General features: G+C 47.5%; 2 protein-coding genes across 15 annotated transcripts; one reads left to right on the top strand and one right to left on the bottom strand.

The window, feature by feature from the left end:
• Positions 1-153: 153 nt before the first annotated feature.
• Positions 154-17,148, bottom strand: HNRNPH1 (heterogeneous nuclear ribonucleoprotein H1). 13 transcript variants are annotated; one of them, XM_080353257.1, is made up of 15 exons: positions 17,130-17,147; positions 16,459-16,569; positions 9,258-9,317; positions 8,147-8,284; positions 7,136-7,291; positions 6,798-6,941; positions 5,119-5,257; positions 3,941-4,119; positions 3,648-3,719; positions 3,435-3,574; positions 3,134-3,269; positions 2,884-2,967; positions 2,697-2,768; positions 1,509-1,601; positions 154-959 (listed from the first exon to the last, which is right to left on the bottom strand). In XM_080353257.1, the coding sequence occupies exons 2-15, from the start codon at positions 16,505-16,507 to the stop codon at positions 835-837; spliced, it is 1,587 nt and encodes a 528-aa protein (XP_080209383.1). In that variant the 5' UTR covers positions 16,508-16,569; positions 17,130-17,147; the 3' UTR covers positions 154-834. The 13 variants fall into 13 exon arrangements, with proteins under 13 accessions (XP_080209383.1, XP_080209387.1, XP_080209388.1 ...); XM_080353261.1 differs by lacking the exon at positions 17,130-17,147 and adding an exon at positions 16,813-17,074 and having other exon boundaries at positions 2,697-2,747; XM_080353262.1 differs by lacking the exon at positions 17,130-17,147 and adding an exon at positions 16,813-17,074 and having other exon boundaries at positions 2,697-2,747; positions 3,435-3,568.
• On the top strand, positions 9,593-15,995 carry LOC308045767 (deoxycytidine kinase 2). 2 transcript variants are annotated; one of them, XM_080353270.1, is made up of 7 exons: positions 9,593-10,228; positions 11,135-11,250; positions 11,652-11,845; positions 12,114-12,261; positions 12,709-12,824; positions 14,343-14,442; positions 15,446-15,995. In XM_080353270.1, exons 1-7 carry the CDS (start codon positions 10,129-10,131, stop codon positions 15,467-15,469), a joined length of 798 nt encoding a protein of 265 aa, XP_080209396.1. In that variant the 5' UTR covers positions 9,593-10,128; the 3' UTR covers positions 15,470-15,995. The 2 variants fall into 2 exon arrangements, with proteins under 2 accessions (XP_080209396.1, XP_080209397.1); XM_080353271.1 differs by lacking the exon at positions 14,343-14,442.
• Positions 17,149-18,438: the final 1,290 nt, after the last annotated feature.

Raw genomic sequence — 18,438 nt, 5'->3', positions numbered from 1 at the left:
GCTGCAAGCCCCCCATCATTCAACACCCCCAACAGCAGCTTCTAGGTGAGAATCTCTTTAGAAGCAGTAACAACGCAATGGCAGAGGCATGTTAAGAGTACTACAGCCACCAAGGACACACAGTGACACCTCTGGAGGTCAAGAAGGAATGAGTTCCAGTTTTTAAAAGGAAGATTTATTTAACAAGTTTCACTTAGCGCAATACACCTAAAAAGGAAATCACAATACAATGAAAGATTAAATCAAGGCCTCAGAATTTTATACGAACACCAAGACCAAAATCCTAAAGTAGCCGTATTGCGTCTCAACATGTTTCCCCCATTAACTTAAAAAAAAAAAGCTTTAACGTGCCTTACAGGATATTAAAAGAAAGAAACTAGAACTAACATGCCAAATGTTCACTTTGAATTTCAGACACAGCTCCTATATTGTTTCTTTACAAAAAAGCATGTCTCTTTCAACATGTATTCAAAACAGTGTTGATGTAATATGGTATAAGAGCAACATTTAACGTAATTCAAACAGCTTTAACCTAAATACGCTTAACTGCTTAAATACACTCCTACAACAAAACTAGAGAAACACTCAAAATTGTTTAACAGTTTAATCTTTACTCAACTTGGTTATTACATCCTAGATGAATGTTTATTTTTGTATGTTCAAAAATACTGAACCTGAAAGGTTTTAAAATAACAATCCTCAATTCACTTACAGTAAAGCATAAATCACAAGCTTGTATTGCAAAACTGTTAAACTTAAGTTTTTTGTTTTTTGGGGTTTTTTTTGTTTTGTTTTGTTTTTTAAAAAAAGATGCGACCAAAAGTCAGCGATTGGTTACATTCCCCAGCCACCACTCATGTTGGACATGTTGGACATGCCGCCCATGCCGTTCACTCCCATGGACGCGCGGTTCCCACTGCTGTAGTAGCTGCTGTTCATGGCGCCCTGGCTCCCGGGGTCTGAGGGGGAAAACCGACAGCAGGTTCACAGCTGGCTCAGGCCGATTCGTAGCATCCTTCCCCCAACGCCTGTCCTTGCTGCGCCACCTCGTAAACACCAGCCACTGTGCCCAACACTGCAAAGCGTCAGTTTACAGCTCCGTACCCAAAATTAAAGTTTATTGGTTGTTCATTAAGAGCCAGCTGTCTTGCCCTCCCCCTTTGAATTCGGGGTTTCTGTCCCTGTTCTGTGGAATTGGAGAGCACCCCCCTCCCACAGACCATCCCCTCTTTGTACACACGTAGCCAAACCAAGTTGCTCTCCAGATTCCACACAGAGAAGTGATGAGAGTAACAAGTCTGCAGACTGGCATTTCATACAGAAGAACTTCCCAAATCCCGCCACCCCTGCCCCCTCCCCACCCAGCTCTGTGGGGTTTAGAATTCACAACAGCCAAGTCTTTGACTTTCAGGGCTTGTGCTGCCCAGCCTACACCAGGAACAGCACCTTAAGGCACACTAAGCCAGCGGCACTCGCCCCACCTAAAACCAGTGAAGAAATGCTCTTACCATATCCACTCATGCTGCTTTGACCACCATATCCTCCTCCGTAACCCCCGCTCAGCTGCTGGTTAGCTGGACCACCATAACTGGATTGGCTTCCTTTCAAGTTAAGGATAAACGCATTTAGAGCTCACCTGTCCAAGTCCGCTCATTATCAACAAATCCATCCTTCACCTCACCGCTCCCCTGCTCTGCACTACCATGCTCTCTCACCCAGGTAACTTTATTCCCAATAGATATGGCAGCAAGCTCAAAGTAAGCAATGTCTTCAGAAATCTGATTGCTTACTTTGAGCAGCAACAAGTACTTTAAGAATTATTATGAGTGCTTGTGATTCTCAAGCTCTTGCTGCAAGGTTTGCTTTTGCAGTTTCTACAGACCACACATGGCAGGATCAATCTGCTGTTGTATAGAATGCCTCAAGAGACTTGAACTTGGCTTTAAGCGGCCTCATAGGAACGCAGCACCTGCCGGTGTCCAGCCCTTCAGGGCACACACGGCTCACTAACAGGAGTCATTCTGTGTACAGCCCTGATGGGACTCACTGCTGTTCCACACTGGTTGTGCATCACAGCCCTGCCACAGGAGACCTCTACTTCAGCTTAGTCCCTACTGCCCTTCACCTCATCACTTGCCTACACTCTGACAAATTTTTTTATCATCATTAAGGTACCAGCATGAAACTTCAAACATTTTGTAATCACAACACTACAAAAGCAGCAATGTATGTACATACCTGCATATACACCCCCACCCCACCAGCCTTGAGAAACAAAACCCCCAAAACCAAGCACCATCTTGATCTCTATGAAACTAGTCAGGTATCAAGAAATGTATCTGCTTTAGAGACACGAGAGTGGCTTCAGACTTGCGTTGCAAACACAATTAAAATTTTCAAACATTTTTGGAGTTTGCTAGAGCAATTCAGACAGTTTCTATAAATTTCAAATCTATTTTCCCCTCCCCACCAAGATGAGACTTGAACAGCAGGTCACTGACCACAGATACACCCTCTATCACCAGACTACGCTCTGGTCTGAAGATAAAAAAACAAAGGGGAGGAGAACAAAAGAACAGGCATCTGCTGCTTCACTTCCACACCACCACAATCCTCTCATTGCCCCCCACACACATTTGGCACCATAGCTTCTTCAACCTGTTAATTGTTCAAATATCCTCAAAACATTCATATACCTGCCAACGTGCTAGTGTTCCAATCTTGGACTACTCCTTCCGATTCCTTGACTGCGTGATTGAGACAGAAAGCTGGATATCAGTTTTTATGTTAGCAGTGTAAACAAACAGGAGCCGTACAAGATGAGCCAGCTCCTTTAAATATCAAGGGTTTGTTTGGAAGTGCAGTTAGACTGCTCACACGTACCCATTGCTCCCATCATCTGACTGCCGTAGGCACCACCAGTTCCGCCTGCTGTAGAGTTCAAGAAGAGTTCTACGTATCTGTGTTCTGGAAGAGAAAGAGTTTTGCCATGAGACCATTTCACACCAAACCCACGCACAGTTTGCCTCACTGCAAGTCAAGGCTGCAATAAAGCCTTTGGCATCCCAGTAACAGCCACACACACTGCAGTGTGTTTTCTCTCAAGCTATGTCTATGGCACAGTCACACTTACGCATATTTGCTTTGTCTTTGGACATGGCCGCCACTGCGTCCTCATGAGTAGCAAACTCCACATCTGCCTCTCCAGTTACTCTGCCATCTGGTCCGATTTCAATGTGTACTCTTACAGGGTTCAGAGGTGAGAAGAACTACATACAAAATAGTCAGACAGATTAAAACGCACCAAACGCAACAGCTCAGTTTTACAGCAGCTCTCTAAAGGAACACTCATCAGCTGCAGTGCAGCTGACATGCCCAATAACCACCAAATCTTAAAGCCATGCACGTGAGGGAGCAGCAGATTTGGAACTCACGTTGTAGATGTCATTCTCCGTAGCTCTGTAAGGCAGACCTCTCATGTGGACGCAGTGGCCAGTCGTGCTCTGGAAGGTGGACGTCCCGTCGCCGTATCTGTGGTCCGACATCCCTGCAGAGAAAAGAGTCCATTCTAGGTCTTTCAGATGTATTTTAGTTTCTTTTGAGACATGTCGTAAGTTCAGTTACTATTCCTATTAGAGATCTCTTACCTCTTCCAAATCTATCAGACCCAAAACCATAGCCATCATTATACCCATTGTAGTCATCATAACCTCCATAACCTATAAATAGATTGGACAACATGTTCATTTCAAATACAAAAAGAACCCAATATACATGAAAACACTACAAACAACTAGTATTACAACATCCAGTTTTTTCTAGAGGAAATAAAGCCAAGCACACATACAAACCAGCAGTTACAAGGCAGGGAAGACACTACCACGCCCAAGGGCTGCTGCTTCTCAGATGAGCAGCTCCCTCTTGGACTCCACGTTCTTACCTCCTCCATACGCTCCACGCCTCATTCTTTCCAAGCTACTTCCTCTACCAAGACTGTTATATCCGCGCGTCAGACCAGGTCTGTCATAAGGACCGGGTCTCTGCATTGCCAAGAGCTTGCGTGGAGGGTCGTAGTGAGTGCGCACTTCTGCTCGACTACTCTTGAAGATCTCAATGTACCTACAAGTGTTTCCACAGAAAGAAGTCAGTCTTCAATTCCTGCCACAAATACTTCACAGCTTTACATTAAAACAAGCCATTTAGTCATAGCCTCAGAACTGGCAGTATAGTTTAAGCCAGGTTTCTTTACATTACGTAGGCAATGACATACTATTACAAGCACTACATTACTTCCAAATCAGTGTTTTTTCAAGAAATTACAATTACTCAAGGGTTTACATGCTCCTCATACTTCACAGTATCCCAGCCTTAAGGGTGGGGGAGCAACATTGATTCCCCACCCACCTCCCCCCAATTTAAAGTGTTAGTCAAAAAAACATAGGAGGGACTGATGTCCGCTCAACTCAGCACTGTTTTGCTCATATGGCAATGTAAATAGAGGGTTAAAAACCTGATCTCCACCAAGATTTTAACCCATCAGGATGCTACAAAAAGCTCTGCATGTGCTAGTGAACCCAGCCTATGCTGCAGTGATTCAGCGTAGGCAAAAAGTGCATGCTTCAATGAAAAATAGTCACAAGTAAAATAGAATAAAAACCCTTTGTGACAATTTCTTGAAAGCTATGCTTATTACATTGAAGATTAATACAGTAAGAAATATTGTTACATTTCAACTTATAAAACAAGTTTAGAAAGTATCACATTTTCTTATGGTAGTAAGAGTACTGTGCATGTCTTTAGAGCTAAAGGCATAATTGGTGCTATTTGAGAAGTTAAAGCCATAGTCTCTCAACTTTGTTTCTTTCAAGCTATCAGTTTTGCATTCCTGTTAGTACCAGGTTTCCAAAGCACAATTAAGCATAGTCCAATTTTATCTTCCAATTTGGGTAAAGCCAATCAGCCTGTGCCACATGCACATCAGCCGTATTTTTGTTTATCACTGAGTTAGAGACCAAATTAATATTTCTATTTGGATGTTAACACTTTCAGAAGAGAGAATATGGATTTACTTGGTTACCATAAGAAAAGTGACATAGCCAACCAACCATCCATCCCCACCTGTGCCCTATTCTTTCCTTGTGTTTCTTTAGAGCCTTTTCAGCTATTTCCTGTGAAGCAAACTGCACGAAGGCCTCCCCCGTACTCCTCCCCTGGAAGTCCACCGGCAATGTTATCCCATTTGGCACGATTTCCAACCCTTCAACCCAAGGACAAATAACCCCAGTAGGGGGGCAATATTAACATCACAAGCCCAGTCATGAGTTTTTCTTATAGCTTTAAATACACCAGAATTTTAACACTTGTAAGTGAATGGTATGTTGATTCTACAACACTAGAAGAAAAACCATGTCAACAAAGATCCATGATCACATACCATTCAGTTTATGTTCTTAACACATCCTGCAGAGCACAGAAACATTCTGAGTGTCATGGACAACATCTCAGATAAGGCATCTAATGCAGGGTGCATTAAGAAGTTTACATATTATTACAAACCTTTTCAATTCTGTGAAAGTATTTAAGATGAACTTTCAAATATAAATTAAATTTGAACACAACAAGTTAAATAGCTTTATATATAACAAGTATTTTTACTAGAAGTCACTCAGGTAAAATAATTAGTCTTATGCAAACATTAAGTTTCAGCATTATTTTTTTTCATCTTTAGGAGTGCTCAATTAAGAAAAAAACATGAACTAATTTCAAAAGTCATAGTCTCCAAACAGAAGAGGCACATTTTGTATATTAAGTACATTAACATCTTTTGAAGTTTGATTTACTTAACCATGTAAGAAACAACTTAAAATGCACATGCTTAGGAATTGTTCTTGTTCACATTATATTACTGATTCAGAAAACAAAACAAAAAAAAAAACAAGTTCTGAAGTTGTTAAACTGGAAATATTTCTACTGTATTTTAAGGCAAAAACAGTAAGCTCAAGCATATCTTGTTACAGCAAAACATTCCAGCTAATTTTAACATTGACATTTAAAAATCTACTACTTCAAATACACTAACAAGTTAAATCTGAGATAAATCAACAGATTTCATTCTTCTGAATTGGAATGCTATTAAAATTCCTTAAAAAAATACAACACCTGCAAAAAAGCGAGAATGAGTCAATAAAAGACATTATCTCTTCCTCCATAAAAACCTAAAGCTGCACATCAAGGGGTTTCCCCCCTTCCTAGGAAGTGGATTGGGGAGGGGGGAAAATCTGTATTTGGAATTGAGTTCAGTAGGTTGGATTTCTTTTTTTTTTTTTTCCTGGAATCTTATTCAATACTAAGTCTAAAAGCAGCCACGTTCTAAGAGCAGCCATGTGTAGGACACATGCCCCTCTCATCAGCTCCTGCTCATTGTGCTGAGCCCAACAGCAAGTGTGTTCTACATCTTCCACTGAATGGCATGAACGGGCTAAGACTGAGGGTAGAAATATCCTCCCATCTGAATTGGTCACTTTTAATTTGGGAAGCAAGACACTTGTTTTCTGCTATCCTTACTTGGAACAGCATGTCCCACTAAGTATAAAACAGGACAGCTTTTCAGAGTTCCCTCAGTTATTTAATAAACAGTTACTTTAAGAATGGATCCCTCACGGCCAGATAATTAATGGAAAACTGCTTATTTACTTTTAAAACCCATCAAAATACTGTTGGAAGTACTACTGGGCAATCCGTGCTTTTTTTTTAGCATAGACCAATAGTTCTACAGCTACTACTTTTATCCCACATACCTGAAAAAAACTGTACAATTTCTTCTTTACTACAGCCAAATGGGAGTCCTCTAAGACGTACAAAACCATCATTAGCCGTATCAGGGCTGTTGGGACCAGTATGCTTCAGAACCCAATCCATTTCAACGTTGTTTGACTTGAAAACTGTAAAAGGCACTTAGAATTAATGCATTCTGGAATGTGCAACAGTTTTTAAAGTAGTTTGCCTTGAAACTAGTCAACTTACGATACACAAGTTCATTTGGCCTTTCACATGCATTTTTGAGAGACAGAAAAGCAATTAACCAAAAACCCATCTAGCACAAATACACTTAGTCAGTTACTAGACCGAGTCAAACCTTCAACATATCTGTGTCCCATTGTTTCTCTGTCTTTTTTCAGTGCCAATTTCACATCCTCCTCTGATTCAAGTTCAGCAAATGCTTCTCCACTTGGTCTGCCCTCCCTGGTGTAGATGAAACGGATACCCAAAGGCCCATTTAGAATTTTGCAATCTGAAAATGAAACAAGGCCAGAATTATTACAGGAACATTGTGACTTTTATTAAAGTTTCAGATATTCTAAAAGGAAAAAATAAATAATAACTATCATATCATCTCAAGAAAACAAAATCAGCAGTGTTTTTCTTATAACATATGGTGATCAATAAACTACGGTGCTAATTAAAATAAAGTTTCTCCTCTCAACTCTGAAAACTAGCAAGACATTAAGGATAAATGCATATTAGATATCTATTTTCAAAGCTTTGCTGCTTGAAGTCAAGTTGAAAATGCTATCTGCTTTTGATTGTAACTCAGAGTCTCTCATCAACACGAAGTAAAATAAGGAGTAGTAACAATCAGTGTAAGTGTAATCAACTAAATTAGAACTAATCCGCTATGCCAAACTGCTGAAGCAGCATTAAAAGTCTCCATTTAAGAAAGTGTGCATTTATCACCATTATTTATGCTAATAGTTTGGGGAAAGGACACAACACACTGAACACTTAACACAAAAAAGCCTACTAGGACAACGGCAAGAACTAAACTAATTTAGTTCAACCTGAAGAATTTCTACGTTTTCTTTAAAATGGAAGCTTCTCCTTTTTGGCTATCCCAGCAAAGCATAGACTAAGCCCCTTCGTGCCCAGTTCCAGCTAGGAAAAGCACAGCTCTCCACAGTGCATCCTAGCTGAGGCGCTTCTTGCATTACAAACTTCACCAGCTACTGAAGTATCCTGAAGACTTTCTGAACTCTCATTGCAACATTCATTGCCGGTGTCCCCAGGAGAAACCCAGAATTGACAAGAGAGCCCAGCACCTTTCCCCCCCCCCCCCCCCCCCCCCCCCCCCCCGCCCAATTCTGCTTACCAGAGAAAAACCTCTGCACTTCCTCGGTGGAGCAGGACCAAGGCAGCCCTCTGACTTTCACCACATATCCCTCGCTGCTCTCCGTGTTGAGCATCACGTTGGGGGTGAGGCTCTGCTCCGTCTCAGCTTCTGTGGTTGCTGGAGAAGACCAAAGCAGACCCTTTGAGCAGCAGCCCAGCACGGCCGCCATCCGCACCCCCTCAGAGCGCCCGGCGGCCCCCTGGCCTGTGCCCGCCCGCCCCCGAGCCTCCTCTACCTCGGACCGCTGCCCACCTCACACACACACGCTGCGCCCGCCTGCCCGCCCCCCGGCCCGCGCCCAGCCCCCGTCCCCGCACGCACACATGGTGGGGCTCCGCGGTGGTTCTAGGGCTCCGAGCCTGATCCGCTGTCCAGAGAGCGCCTAGTCCCGGTCAGGCGGCAACGAGCGGGCGAGCCTGTGGCGAGAGCGCGCTAGGAAATGGCGGCGGGTGCTCCCGCTTCCGCTGGGCCGGCCCTTCCGCCGCACAAAGAACCCTGGCCCCAGACACCGCCCTGCCGGGCCCGACGCCTCGCAGCCCCCGCCGACGCGCACGGCGCCCGTGGCCCACGGGAGAGCGGCGAGCGGCCGCCGAGGAGCGGCTCCCGGGAGGGCTCGGGGGAGGCCGCGGCGTGGCCGGGAGCCGGTGGCGGGGCGCATGCGCATCGACACCCGGCGGGCTCCTGCCCCGCCCCCGCGGGCCCCAGCTGCGCATGCTCTGTGCTGCCACTGCGCTCCGCCCCGGGACACACACCCGCCACACAAACGCTTCCCGCGCCGCTCCCAACAGGTTGCGCATGCTTCCTCGCTAGTCTAGGTCCCACCGCCCCGGCAGCCTGTACGCATGCGTCATCTGCCTAACCACCTCCCCACCCCCAACAAAGCCACGGAGCGGGCTCCCGCGCAGAGCGCGGGGCGGAGCAGCGCGCATGCGCCGCTCTCACACTGCGCATGCCCCGCAGGCTGTTCCCCCCGCCCCCCCGCCCGCGGAGGGGGGGGCCGGTCCCCGCTACCGACAGTCGCCCCCTCCCGCACCAGCACGGCAGAGAGGAGTCTGGCTGAACAAAGAAGTGTGTGGGAACTAGCACTTACCAGCTTCAAATGCTGACGCTACCCCACGTGAAACAATCTGCTCGCTTCGGTCACTGAAGCCTGGTGTGTTTGTAGGAGATGGGGAAAGAAGAGACACGGGTCACAATTATCATAAAAGAAAGGAAAATGTAACTCCCTCCCATCTCCTCCAAACACACCAGACCTAGCTAGATTTCACCCTGAATCTCACACAGGCAAAAAGAAGTTACAGGAATAACTACAGTCACACAACCTAAGAATCCTCCATCCCCTTTCCTTTGCCCTGGACAGACCAAGCAGCTCATGTCTCAACTTGCCCACACAGGTCAGAACTCATGCCAAGAGCCTCACCCTCCATCCGTGCGTGTTTCCTTTCCAGCTGGTACCAAGAGCCGCGGGCTGAGCCACGGCACTGCCTGCAAATCTACGGGGCCTCATCCCTTATGTAACTATGTAAAATATTGAGTTTAACAAATACCAATCCACACTACTAACAACTACCTCCCCCAAAGCTTTCAGAAAAAGGGAAAAAAAAGGATACTCTAGGATACTCGAGTTTGTCTCTAAACCAAACAACATCGAGAACTTGTTTACATTAATGCAAATCAGATCAGTAAGTGGAACAGGTTTACTGTAACTTCCTGAACAAAGCTCTGCTCGATTTCACTAATACCCATCTCAAAAAGCCCGTGGGCAGCAGCAGCCGCGCTCCCGGGCCGGGCGGGAGCAGAGCAGGAGCGGCCGCCACCCTCCGCGACGGGGGAGGGGGCAGCGCCTCCGCCTCCTCCCGGGGAGTGGTGGCGGGACACGGCCATCCCGCCCACCGGCTGGCGGGAGACTTAAAGTGAGCCGGAGCAGCCGGGAGCCCCGTGTGTTCCCGCTCGGCGCCGCCATGTCCACCCCCGCCAAACGGCACTGCCGCAACCCCGCCGGCTGCCCTGACTCCAGCTTCCAGAAGCGCCTCCGGAAAATTTCCATCGAGGGGAACATCGGTGAGCGCGGCGGCGGGGAAGGGGCGGCTGGGCTCCGGGGACAGGGGGACCCTGAGGGGACACAGGTGGCCAAGACGCGGCTGGGGGGCCTTTTCCACCGACTCCTACAGGCAGCGGGGGGATCCTGCTGAGGGAGAAGCGCAGCCGGTGCTCATGCGCTGCCGCCGGGCCGAGTCCCGCTCTCGGCGACACTCAAATTGGCGCCATCGCCTGGTAGGGGGAGGGGCACCCTGTCGCCCACAGCCACCGCCCTGCCCAGGCGGGGCACGCCAGGTGTCCGTTACCGCAAGGACGCAACGTCCTCTTTGGCGGCTCACTGGCGTGTGCTGGGGAGGACTTTAAAGAGACCGAACACCCTCCTGGGGCTCGGCAGAGCCCCCTCCGCCTGTCCCCGCGGCCGCTCCGCACTCCGCGCCTCGGCACCGGGGGCGATGGCGGCGGCAGCGCGAGACGCCTCCCGCGCGCCCGGCCCGCAACTGCGTCACCCGCTCGCCCGCCGGCGCCAGCTCGCGGCGCGCACGCGCGGCGGCATTTCCCCCTCGCCCAGCGCCGCGCAGGCGCAGCAGCGCCCCCTGCCTGTCCTCCCGCACCGCGCGCGGAGCCCGCTCCTGAAATGGCGGCACAGCCGCGGCCTCGCCAGCTCCTATCGGCCGCCAGGCCCGGGCACGGCCTGCTGGCGCCGGAGATTAAACCTGTTTTCTGGAAACGTGCCACTCAGCACGGTGCAGGCGGCCCTCGCCAGCCCTTCCCCAGCGCCCAACCCCATTCCCTGCTGCCCAAAGCTTCCCCTGCAGCTCCACACCTCAAACACCACAAAGCCCAAAGCCTCTGAGAAACCTCACAACCACCTCTGTCAGTAAGATCACAGTCTGACCTACAGCCTCTGTGAACTTTTCAAATCTGCAGCTGCAGGGAAGTCAACATTTGTCAGGCTACTAGAGAAACACAGCGATGAGTGGGAGATCATCCCTGAACCCATCGCCAAGTGGTGCAACATCCAGACGACTGAAGATGAATACGAGGTAGGTGTGCTGGGTCTGAGGCTTGGGGAGACTGGAACAGAGGAGACTGCAATGACTGGCCACAAAGTCATGCCAAAATACTTAGCCTGGAGCATCCAGAATCATCCTCCCTATCTTACCCACTGGTCAGACACTCCAACTGTGAAGGCTACTTAGGAAGATGCTATTAAATCCAAAAAGTAGCCCTAGTCCACAGAAATCACATTGAAGTGTGGAACTCCATGAACAAGCTATTCTAGGCTGTCATAAGGACCACCCTCAGCTGAGAAACAAATTCCTTTGTTCCTATGCCCAAGTGTTTTCCTAAGGAAAAAAAATTGCAAGGCCATGAATTCTTACTTCAACATTCCAGAAATCTGGATTGAAAAGATACATTGGTTTCAAGTTCTCTTGTTTCCTAGGAACTTTCAACATCTCAGAAGAGCGGAGGAAATCTACTTCAAATGCTCTATGATAAACCCACAAGATGGGCTTACACATTTCAGACCTATGCTTGCTTGAGCCGAGTAAGAGCACAACTAAAACCTGTCTCAGCCAAGCTACGTGAAGCAGAACATCCAGTGCAGTTTTTTGAAAGATCTGTGTACAGTGACAGGTAAGTACTCTCACAGCACAAGAGGTCAATATAAGAGCTCCAGCTCCTCATGCTCGAAGACATGGAGCTGGGGAAACCCTTGATATTAAACTAGTATCTGAAAGAAGCAGGTTTGATTCAACAGGTAGGAGCTGAATGGTATTAAGAGTATTTTACAGATGTAAGAGTGGGAAGCCCTTTTTTTCTGTACCATAATTCTGGTTCCAATGAGAAGTGGTTTAGTTCACTTTGGTAATTCCCGGTATGAGACTAATGCCTTTCATTGCAGGTATGTATTTGCATCTAACCTGTTTGAGTCTGGGAATATTAATGAAACGGAGTGGGCTATTTATCAGGACTGGCACACATGGCTTTTGAATCAGTTTGAATCGGATATAGAACTGGATGGCATGATCTACCTAAGAACCACACCTCAGGTACGTTCACTAAAGATGAAAATATTTCAGGTCCAACTTCAGTATCCAGGAGCTTTAGAGGGTACAAAGAACTAAGTACTAATGACATAATACTTCAGTGACTAACACTGAATTAGCTCCTCCATCCCAAATGTAATGGGAAGCCTATCATAAATTCAGATTTCAGAGATCAAATGAAAACCCTTCCCTTCTGAGCTACTGTTCCAGTGCCAGCAAATGCTACAGTTGCTAGCATGCACCTCTCAGCAGGGATCCAAGGCTGAAACTGAACTTCTGAATCAAGTTTAAATTCCAACCCCATTCAGTCCTAAACTGATTTTAACTCATTTGCAGTTAATGCTCACTAATGTCTAGCATTAGTACTTCTGATTTAAGAACCACTTTATCTGTTTGGCTGATTTAGCTTTCAACACATGTATAATGTTCAGGCTTGTACCTTTTTTCCAGAAATGCATGGAAAGGCTACAGATGAGGGGAAGAGAAGAGGAGCAAGGAATTGAGCTTGAGTATTTGGAAAACCTGCACAATAAACATGAAGCCTGGCTTCACGAAAGGACTATGAGGTACAAACCCATTTTTTATAGAGGGGTTTCAACTTCAAACAAGGTTCTTTACTACCTTACACTAAAGTTGATTAGGGATAAAACTAAGATTTAAGTCTAGCTTCACTTAGGCACAGTTGGAAGGACTTATCTTTAGACCCACTCAAAGTTTCTTGGCACAGAGATAATTACTCTAGGTTACACACAGAGGGAAGGTCATCTGTTGGCAGGGAAGTAGAAACTTGCAAGAGATGAAACTTTATCTAATTTAAAGCCTCTGTTAAGCATTAACTTCAACTAGAAAGCTGTGCAGTTCTAACTGCAGCAAGGATAAGTTTTTTGTTAACTGGAAGTACACTGGAGTAGGACAGAGCTGAGACTGTTTGGGTGGCTGATCATGTAAGTTATTACATGAGGGCAAGTCCCCAGCTAGCTTTAAACTAGGATTACTATAGTTCAATAAGGTTTAAATATTAATCCTAGCTTTAAAATAAACAATCATCAGACAGGCTTTTGGCAGGTACTATTACACACAAGAAACACAGTGGCTAAGTAATCTCTGCTACATTCACCCCTAATTTCCTTCTCATGTAAGGAATCTCTAAATGCTAAGCCAGACTTTAGGTTTTCCCCTAGAAGAACCTGAAATACTCCACCAAATGGGAAGCAAAACAATTCCAGGAAAAGTATGTTATTTGTGACATCTACTTTCTGAAGTTTCATGTAGGATGGCTGAAATGCTTAGGAAACAAGAAGGCAATGTGTTTTTTGGAATTTTGGGAATGTTTATATTATGTACTCATTCAAAACTTTTCAGAGCAAGCATTTCCTGTATTTTTGATAGGAACACTAAAGTCTGCAACCCCAAGAAAGCTGTTCAGCACACTTACTGCATTTTAGAAATGCTTTTCACACTTAGGAAGCAGAGTAACTACTGCTTTGAGAGAACAATACAAGCAGTTGCACAACTACAGCTCCCATTTGCTCCTAACCTGTAGCCAAAATGGTCTTGCTTATCTCTGAGCCATTTTAAATACCAGTCTTATTACATGTTTAAGAGGTCATCCCCACCAAAGGAAGCTTTAAAACTTCACCTTAGTAAATGGATTAGTAGTTAACTAGAAAGAGATGGGGGAGACAGAGGGCAATTAATATTTTTTAAAAGAATACTTCCTCTTCTTAAAAATCACATTCCTGATAATCAATTCCATAGCAAAAAAATGAGGTAAAGGAAATTAAAGAAGAATAAACTATCTTCCCACACGCACTTGTACAATAAAAATATTATTAGAAGGCCAGATTTGCAAAATACATTAAAGTTGTGGTGATATGGTGTTGACTGGGTTATACAAGAGCTATTAAGGAGTGACTTGGGCTTTATACTTGCATCATGGGCATCACCATTAACATCTCAGGTGCAAGTGGTAATGTGAGTAATGCTGCACCCTTAGGAGGGCTTGGAAAGCAAATGGAAGAGCTAGATTTTCTAGACAGTACTTTATACCATTTTTACTAGCATGATGTTTTTCCACATAACAGAGTTGATTTTGAGAACCTTAAAGAGATTCCCATTCTAGTTTTGGATGTCAATGAAGATTTTAAGAATGATAAGATTAAACAGGAGTACCTGATTAATAAGGTAAGTATGTTTCCTCATCTGCTTTTCTTCTGCAGTAATAGCTATAAGTTACCAATTTACATTCTTAAAATTGGTAATGAAATACTTGTTCAGGGCTAGTACAGTCAGCCACCCTCATATACTTAGGGTGTTATCCTCACAATTCAAAGCAGAACTGTTTTTAAAGAGGGGCAATTGTGGGGGGATGCAATGCAATCAGACTACTCTCCACCCAGTCTGCACTGCCATGCTGTTCATTCAGTAGTTCACAGGTTGATCCTGTCCAATTCATGTCAGCCATGATGCCTTTAGAAAAGTCTTGAAGTTATTTATGTCCCCTTGCATTCTGGGGGATCTAGGTTCTTCCCAGACAGAGCACAACACATCTGACAAATGCAGAAAGCTGAACCTTGTACACAGTTCTAAATGCATGAACTGACGCTTCTAAATAGAATTGGGAGAGTCAATAACCATTTTAAAGCAACAAGGTGGTAATAAGTGGGTCATTCGAGTCAAAATGGTGGTTACTAATTCCAATGAAAGGTAGGACTTAAGAAATAAATGCCTGAAGATGATGTTCTGCTGGAGCAACGTGCTGTATGCCCAGTCCACAGGGGAAAAAAAATAAAAACACAAAACAAACACACACCCCCCCCCCCCCAGCAAAACCGAATTCCTTAGTACTTAAAAGGCATCAGGCTCTTCCCAACCCTCCAGAGTGTTCAGCTGTGGAGTTTTGTTGGTAAATTGTATCCTCACAGAAACTAGCAATTAACAGCTTAAAAAGTTATGAACCAAACTACACTCACACATGCCATCCAAATATTTTTAATAACTAAGTTACTCAATTTTACCTAGTACTAAGTTATAAATCTTGAGATCACTGCCATCTGCTACACTGAAAAGCATGAATTACATGAATTACACAGAGGCAGAACAACACTTGTTTCCAAAGAAAGAAACAGAAGTCTTGATGTTGCAGGTTTTTTTTTAGTGAATAAAATATTTCTGCTTCTTTTCACAGGTCAAGTCTTTCCTGACTTCTTAAGAGCATGAAAATTAATTTGAATAACAAATCCCTGAAGTTCAAGAGTTAAACCTAACTAATCAGTGCATTCTTAAACAATTTAACTGAATGTCGTACTTGTATAGCTTATTTGAAGGCAAGATTGAAGTGCAAAATATGGGTTTGTTTGGTTTTTTGTTTTGCTTGTCTGACCTGTGTGGGTTTTGCTAGAATTTTCTGTATAGTTAAAAGAAACAAATATGGGGTGCTTTGATACTTTATATAAGTTCTTTGCTGTTTAATAAACTTTTTTTTAATCCTTATTTTAAATATTATTGTCTAATAACTGGCTTTAACAAGAGAGGAGTTAACTGGTTATCAACGGCTGACAACCCAGTAAACAGAGATAGCAGGCGCTCAGGCAGGGCTGTTTTGCAAGAACTAGCATAGTTCACCATTTTGAGACGAGACTGTTATGGCGTCCAGAAACCTTTACTTTCAACTTCTGCTTTATTCAATTGCTCTTTTCACAGGATTTATGCTACTTAAGGATGATCGTTACTGTAGCCAAAGCTTACACCTGTAATAAACTATAGTTTTAATAGATCTTGTTTACGACCTTCCCCCCGAGTAAACAAGCCCTCCCTCACCCCACTCGCACGGTAACGGCGGGAGCGGGCGGGGACGCGGAGGCCGCGACACGACAGCCGTCTCATGGCTGCTCCCGCCCCCCCGGGCGCCGCAGCGCCCGGAGCCGCCGCCGCCACGACACACGCGGCGTTGGGGGAGGGGAAAGGCGCACGCGGCCGCGCCGCGAGGCCGCCACCCGCCCGGCCCGCCGCCGCCCCCCCTTCCCGGGGCCGCGCACGCCGCTCCCGCCGCCAGCCGGCGCCAAAGTCGGGGCTCGGCAGCTCCAGAGCCCCGGATCGGGCGGGACCGGCCGCCCCTCCCCCAACCCGCACCGGCCTGGCCGCCCCACCCCCACCCCGCTTCCTCCTCGCCACCGCCCCCGCCTCGCCGCCGGGCCTTACCCAAGCCGGGGATCTCGCCCTCAGTCTCCTCGGTGTGACAAGGGTCCATCTTGGCCGCGCCTTCCCCACAGGGGCCGCAAGAAGACAAAGCTCGGTGAGGGCGCTCGGGCGCTGCGCAAACGGAAACAAAAGCTCAGCGGCCGCCGAAGAGACGCTCCAGCGAAGGCAGACCGAGGCTTTTCGGTCGTTTTTTCGCTGCTCCCACGGGGATGAGGCGCGATGAAGCCGCAGGCCCTACCAGGCCCAGCCCGCCCGCTTGTTCCTCCTGCGCAGCGCCCTCCGCCCCTATAAATACCGGCCGCCGGCGCTGCGCAGCGCCCTGACGTCACAAACCGCCCGCCCCTGCTCCCTCACCGCCCGCCAGCCAATGGCAGCGCGACAAATTGAACCCGCCGGTCACGTCCGGCGGCCCCGCGAGGGGGGGGCGCAGGATCGGGGGAGGGCGGGGGGAGCGCAGCCGCCCCGGGGGGTCCCGCAGCGGCCACGGCGGACGGTTGGGGGCGGCGAACCGCCGCGCGTCCCGCTCGCGCCCCGGGCCGAGCTCGACACCCCCCCCCGCGGCGGCACGCCGCGCCTGTTTTTCTACCCGAGCCCCAAACATGGCGGCGGCTTTGTCCCTCCCCGCCCGCCGCGCCGATCGCGCCCCCCACGCCCCCGGCACCCCTGCTCACGGCGGGCTGCGGCCGCGGAGCTCCGGCGGCCGGCGGCGATCGGCGGCTCCGCGCACTGCAGCAGCGCCCGCCGCCGTCAGGTGGGCTGAGCTCCGCCTCCCGGCGCGGGGGGAACACGGTGGCCGGCGGACCCTTCCCGCCTGGCGGGGCGCCGAGCGGCCTGGTCGGGCCCGTCCCGCGGGGAGCAGGCCGCAGGCCGCTCCGCCGTGAGGAGAGGGGGGCAGGCGGAGCCGCCAGCGCCGGAGGCGGTGGGGCAAGGAGCGAGGGGCCGCGGCACGGCCGGCAGGACGAGGCGCGGCCTGCGGGAGGCCTCTGCGCCGAGGTGGCGGCCGGGGCCGTCAGGAGGCCCCTGGTCGGGCGGCCGCGCCCCGGCCGCATGAGGCTTTTTGCGAGCGGAGGTGCCAACAATGGGGAGAGTAACGGCAGCGGCTGAAAATCTGCCAGCCCTGAGCTTTCTAGATCGTGCTCTCGCAGTGACGCTTTGTTTGTCTGGAGTTAGGTGAGGCAGGTTTATTGGCCGCATCCCTGGCAGGGTGATACACACGGCCCCTCCTGCCCTCCGCACCCTGCATTCCATTGGCCTCACGCCTGGCCAGACCAATCCCTCTGCAAAACAGTGTTACAAAGAATCATCAGCTAAAACAACTTTAGATTAAAATAACTGTAAGGGAGCCAGTGCTCTTGGAAAGGCGAGTGGTGACCTTAGGACTGCGGAGGTGTGGCAGCTATTCACAGCTTTGTTTCTCACTGGTTAGTGTAAACCAAATCCCTTTGCTAATTCCTGTTGAAGCCTTTGCATTTTTAACAGTGAGTTAATGACAATTTTTGTCTTGTTGTATGTTGATAATCATACGCTGGGGTATATTTACTATATGTCATTTTATTAGCCCGATTGGTCTTTTTAGTCCCCTTTACTGCATTTGAATAATGATGGTGAATAGGTTCTCTGTTGTTTACCCACCATGTGACTTCATGGCTTTGAAGTGGGCTGTACTGGCTGATTTCTTGCTATCTCATTTTCAGTGATAAATAAAGCCTGGTTTGCACAATACTTTCTTAATCGTATGTTTATGATAGTCGAACAGCATTCTGATGTAAGTGTTCTCCTTAGAGGTCTCTTAGGAAATTAAAATCATCCTGTGTTCACACTGGCAAGAAGTTCTGCCGCATGCATATTCTTCCAATGTTAGGAGGGTCATATGACTTTTTTTCAAATACGTAATTGCTATTAAGCGTAAGCAAAATACCTGCCTGGCTTGAACCTGACACATCCAACAGGAAGCTGGGTTCAGCCAGTTCTAGGGGAAGA

This window comes from Nesoenas mayeri, assembly GCF_963082525.1.
Source record: "Nesoenas mayeri genome assembly, chromosome: 14".
Classification (NCBI taxonomy): Eukaryota; Metazoa; Chordata; class Aves; order Columbiformes; family Columbidae; genus Nesoenas; species Nesoenas mayeri.
The sequence above is the reverse complement of the archived record's forward strand: the minus strand, read 5'-3'. Positions and strand labels throughout refer to the sequence as shown.

What these genes read in the sequence shown, in the direction of transcription:
- HNRNPH1 (XM_080353261.1), bottom strand. Translation starts at nt 17,059, where the DNA reads ATGTTTGGGGCTCGGGTAGAAAAACAGGCGCGGCGTGCCGCCGCGGGG. An exon ending in GTCTGATAGATTTGGAAGAG is followed by an intron (nt 3,575 to 3,647) that starts GTAAGAGATCTC and finishes TACATCTGAAAG; the next exon opens with ACCTAGAATGGACTCTTTTC. An exon ending in CAAAGACAAAGCAAATATGC is followed by an intron (nt 2,968 to 3,133) that starts GTAAGTGTGACT and finishes TTTCTCTTCCAG; the next exon opens with AACACAGATACGTAGAACTC.
- LOC308045767 (XM_080353270.1), top strand. Translation starts at nt 10,129, where the DNA reads ATGTCCACCCCCGCCAAACGGCACTGCCGCAACCCCGCCGGCTGCCCT. An exon ending in CGACTGAAGATGAATACGAG is followed by an intron (nt 11,251 to 11,651) that starts GTAGGTGTGCTG and finishes CTTGTTTCCTAG; the next exon opens with GAACTTTCAACATCTCAGAA. An exon ending in AGATCTGTGTACAGTGACAG is followed by an intron (nt 11,846 to 12,113) that starts GTAAGTACTCTC and finishes CTTTCATTGCAG; the next exon opens with GTATGTATTTGCATCTAACC.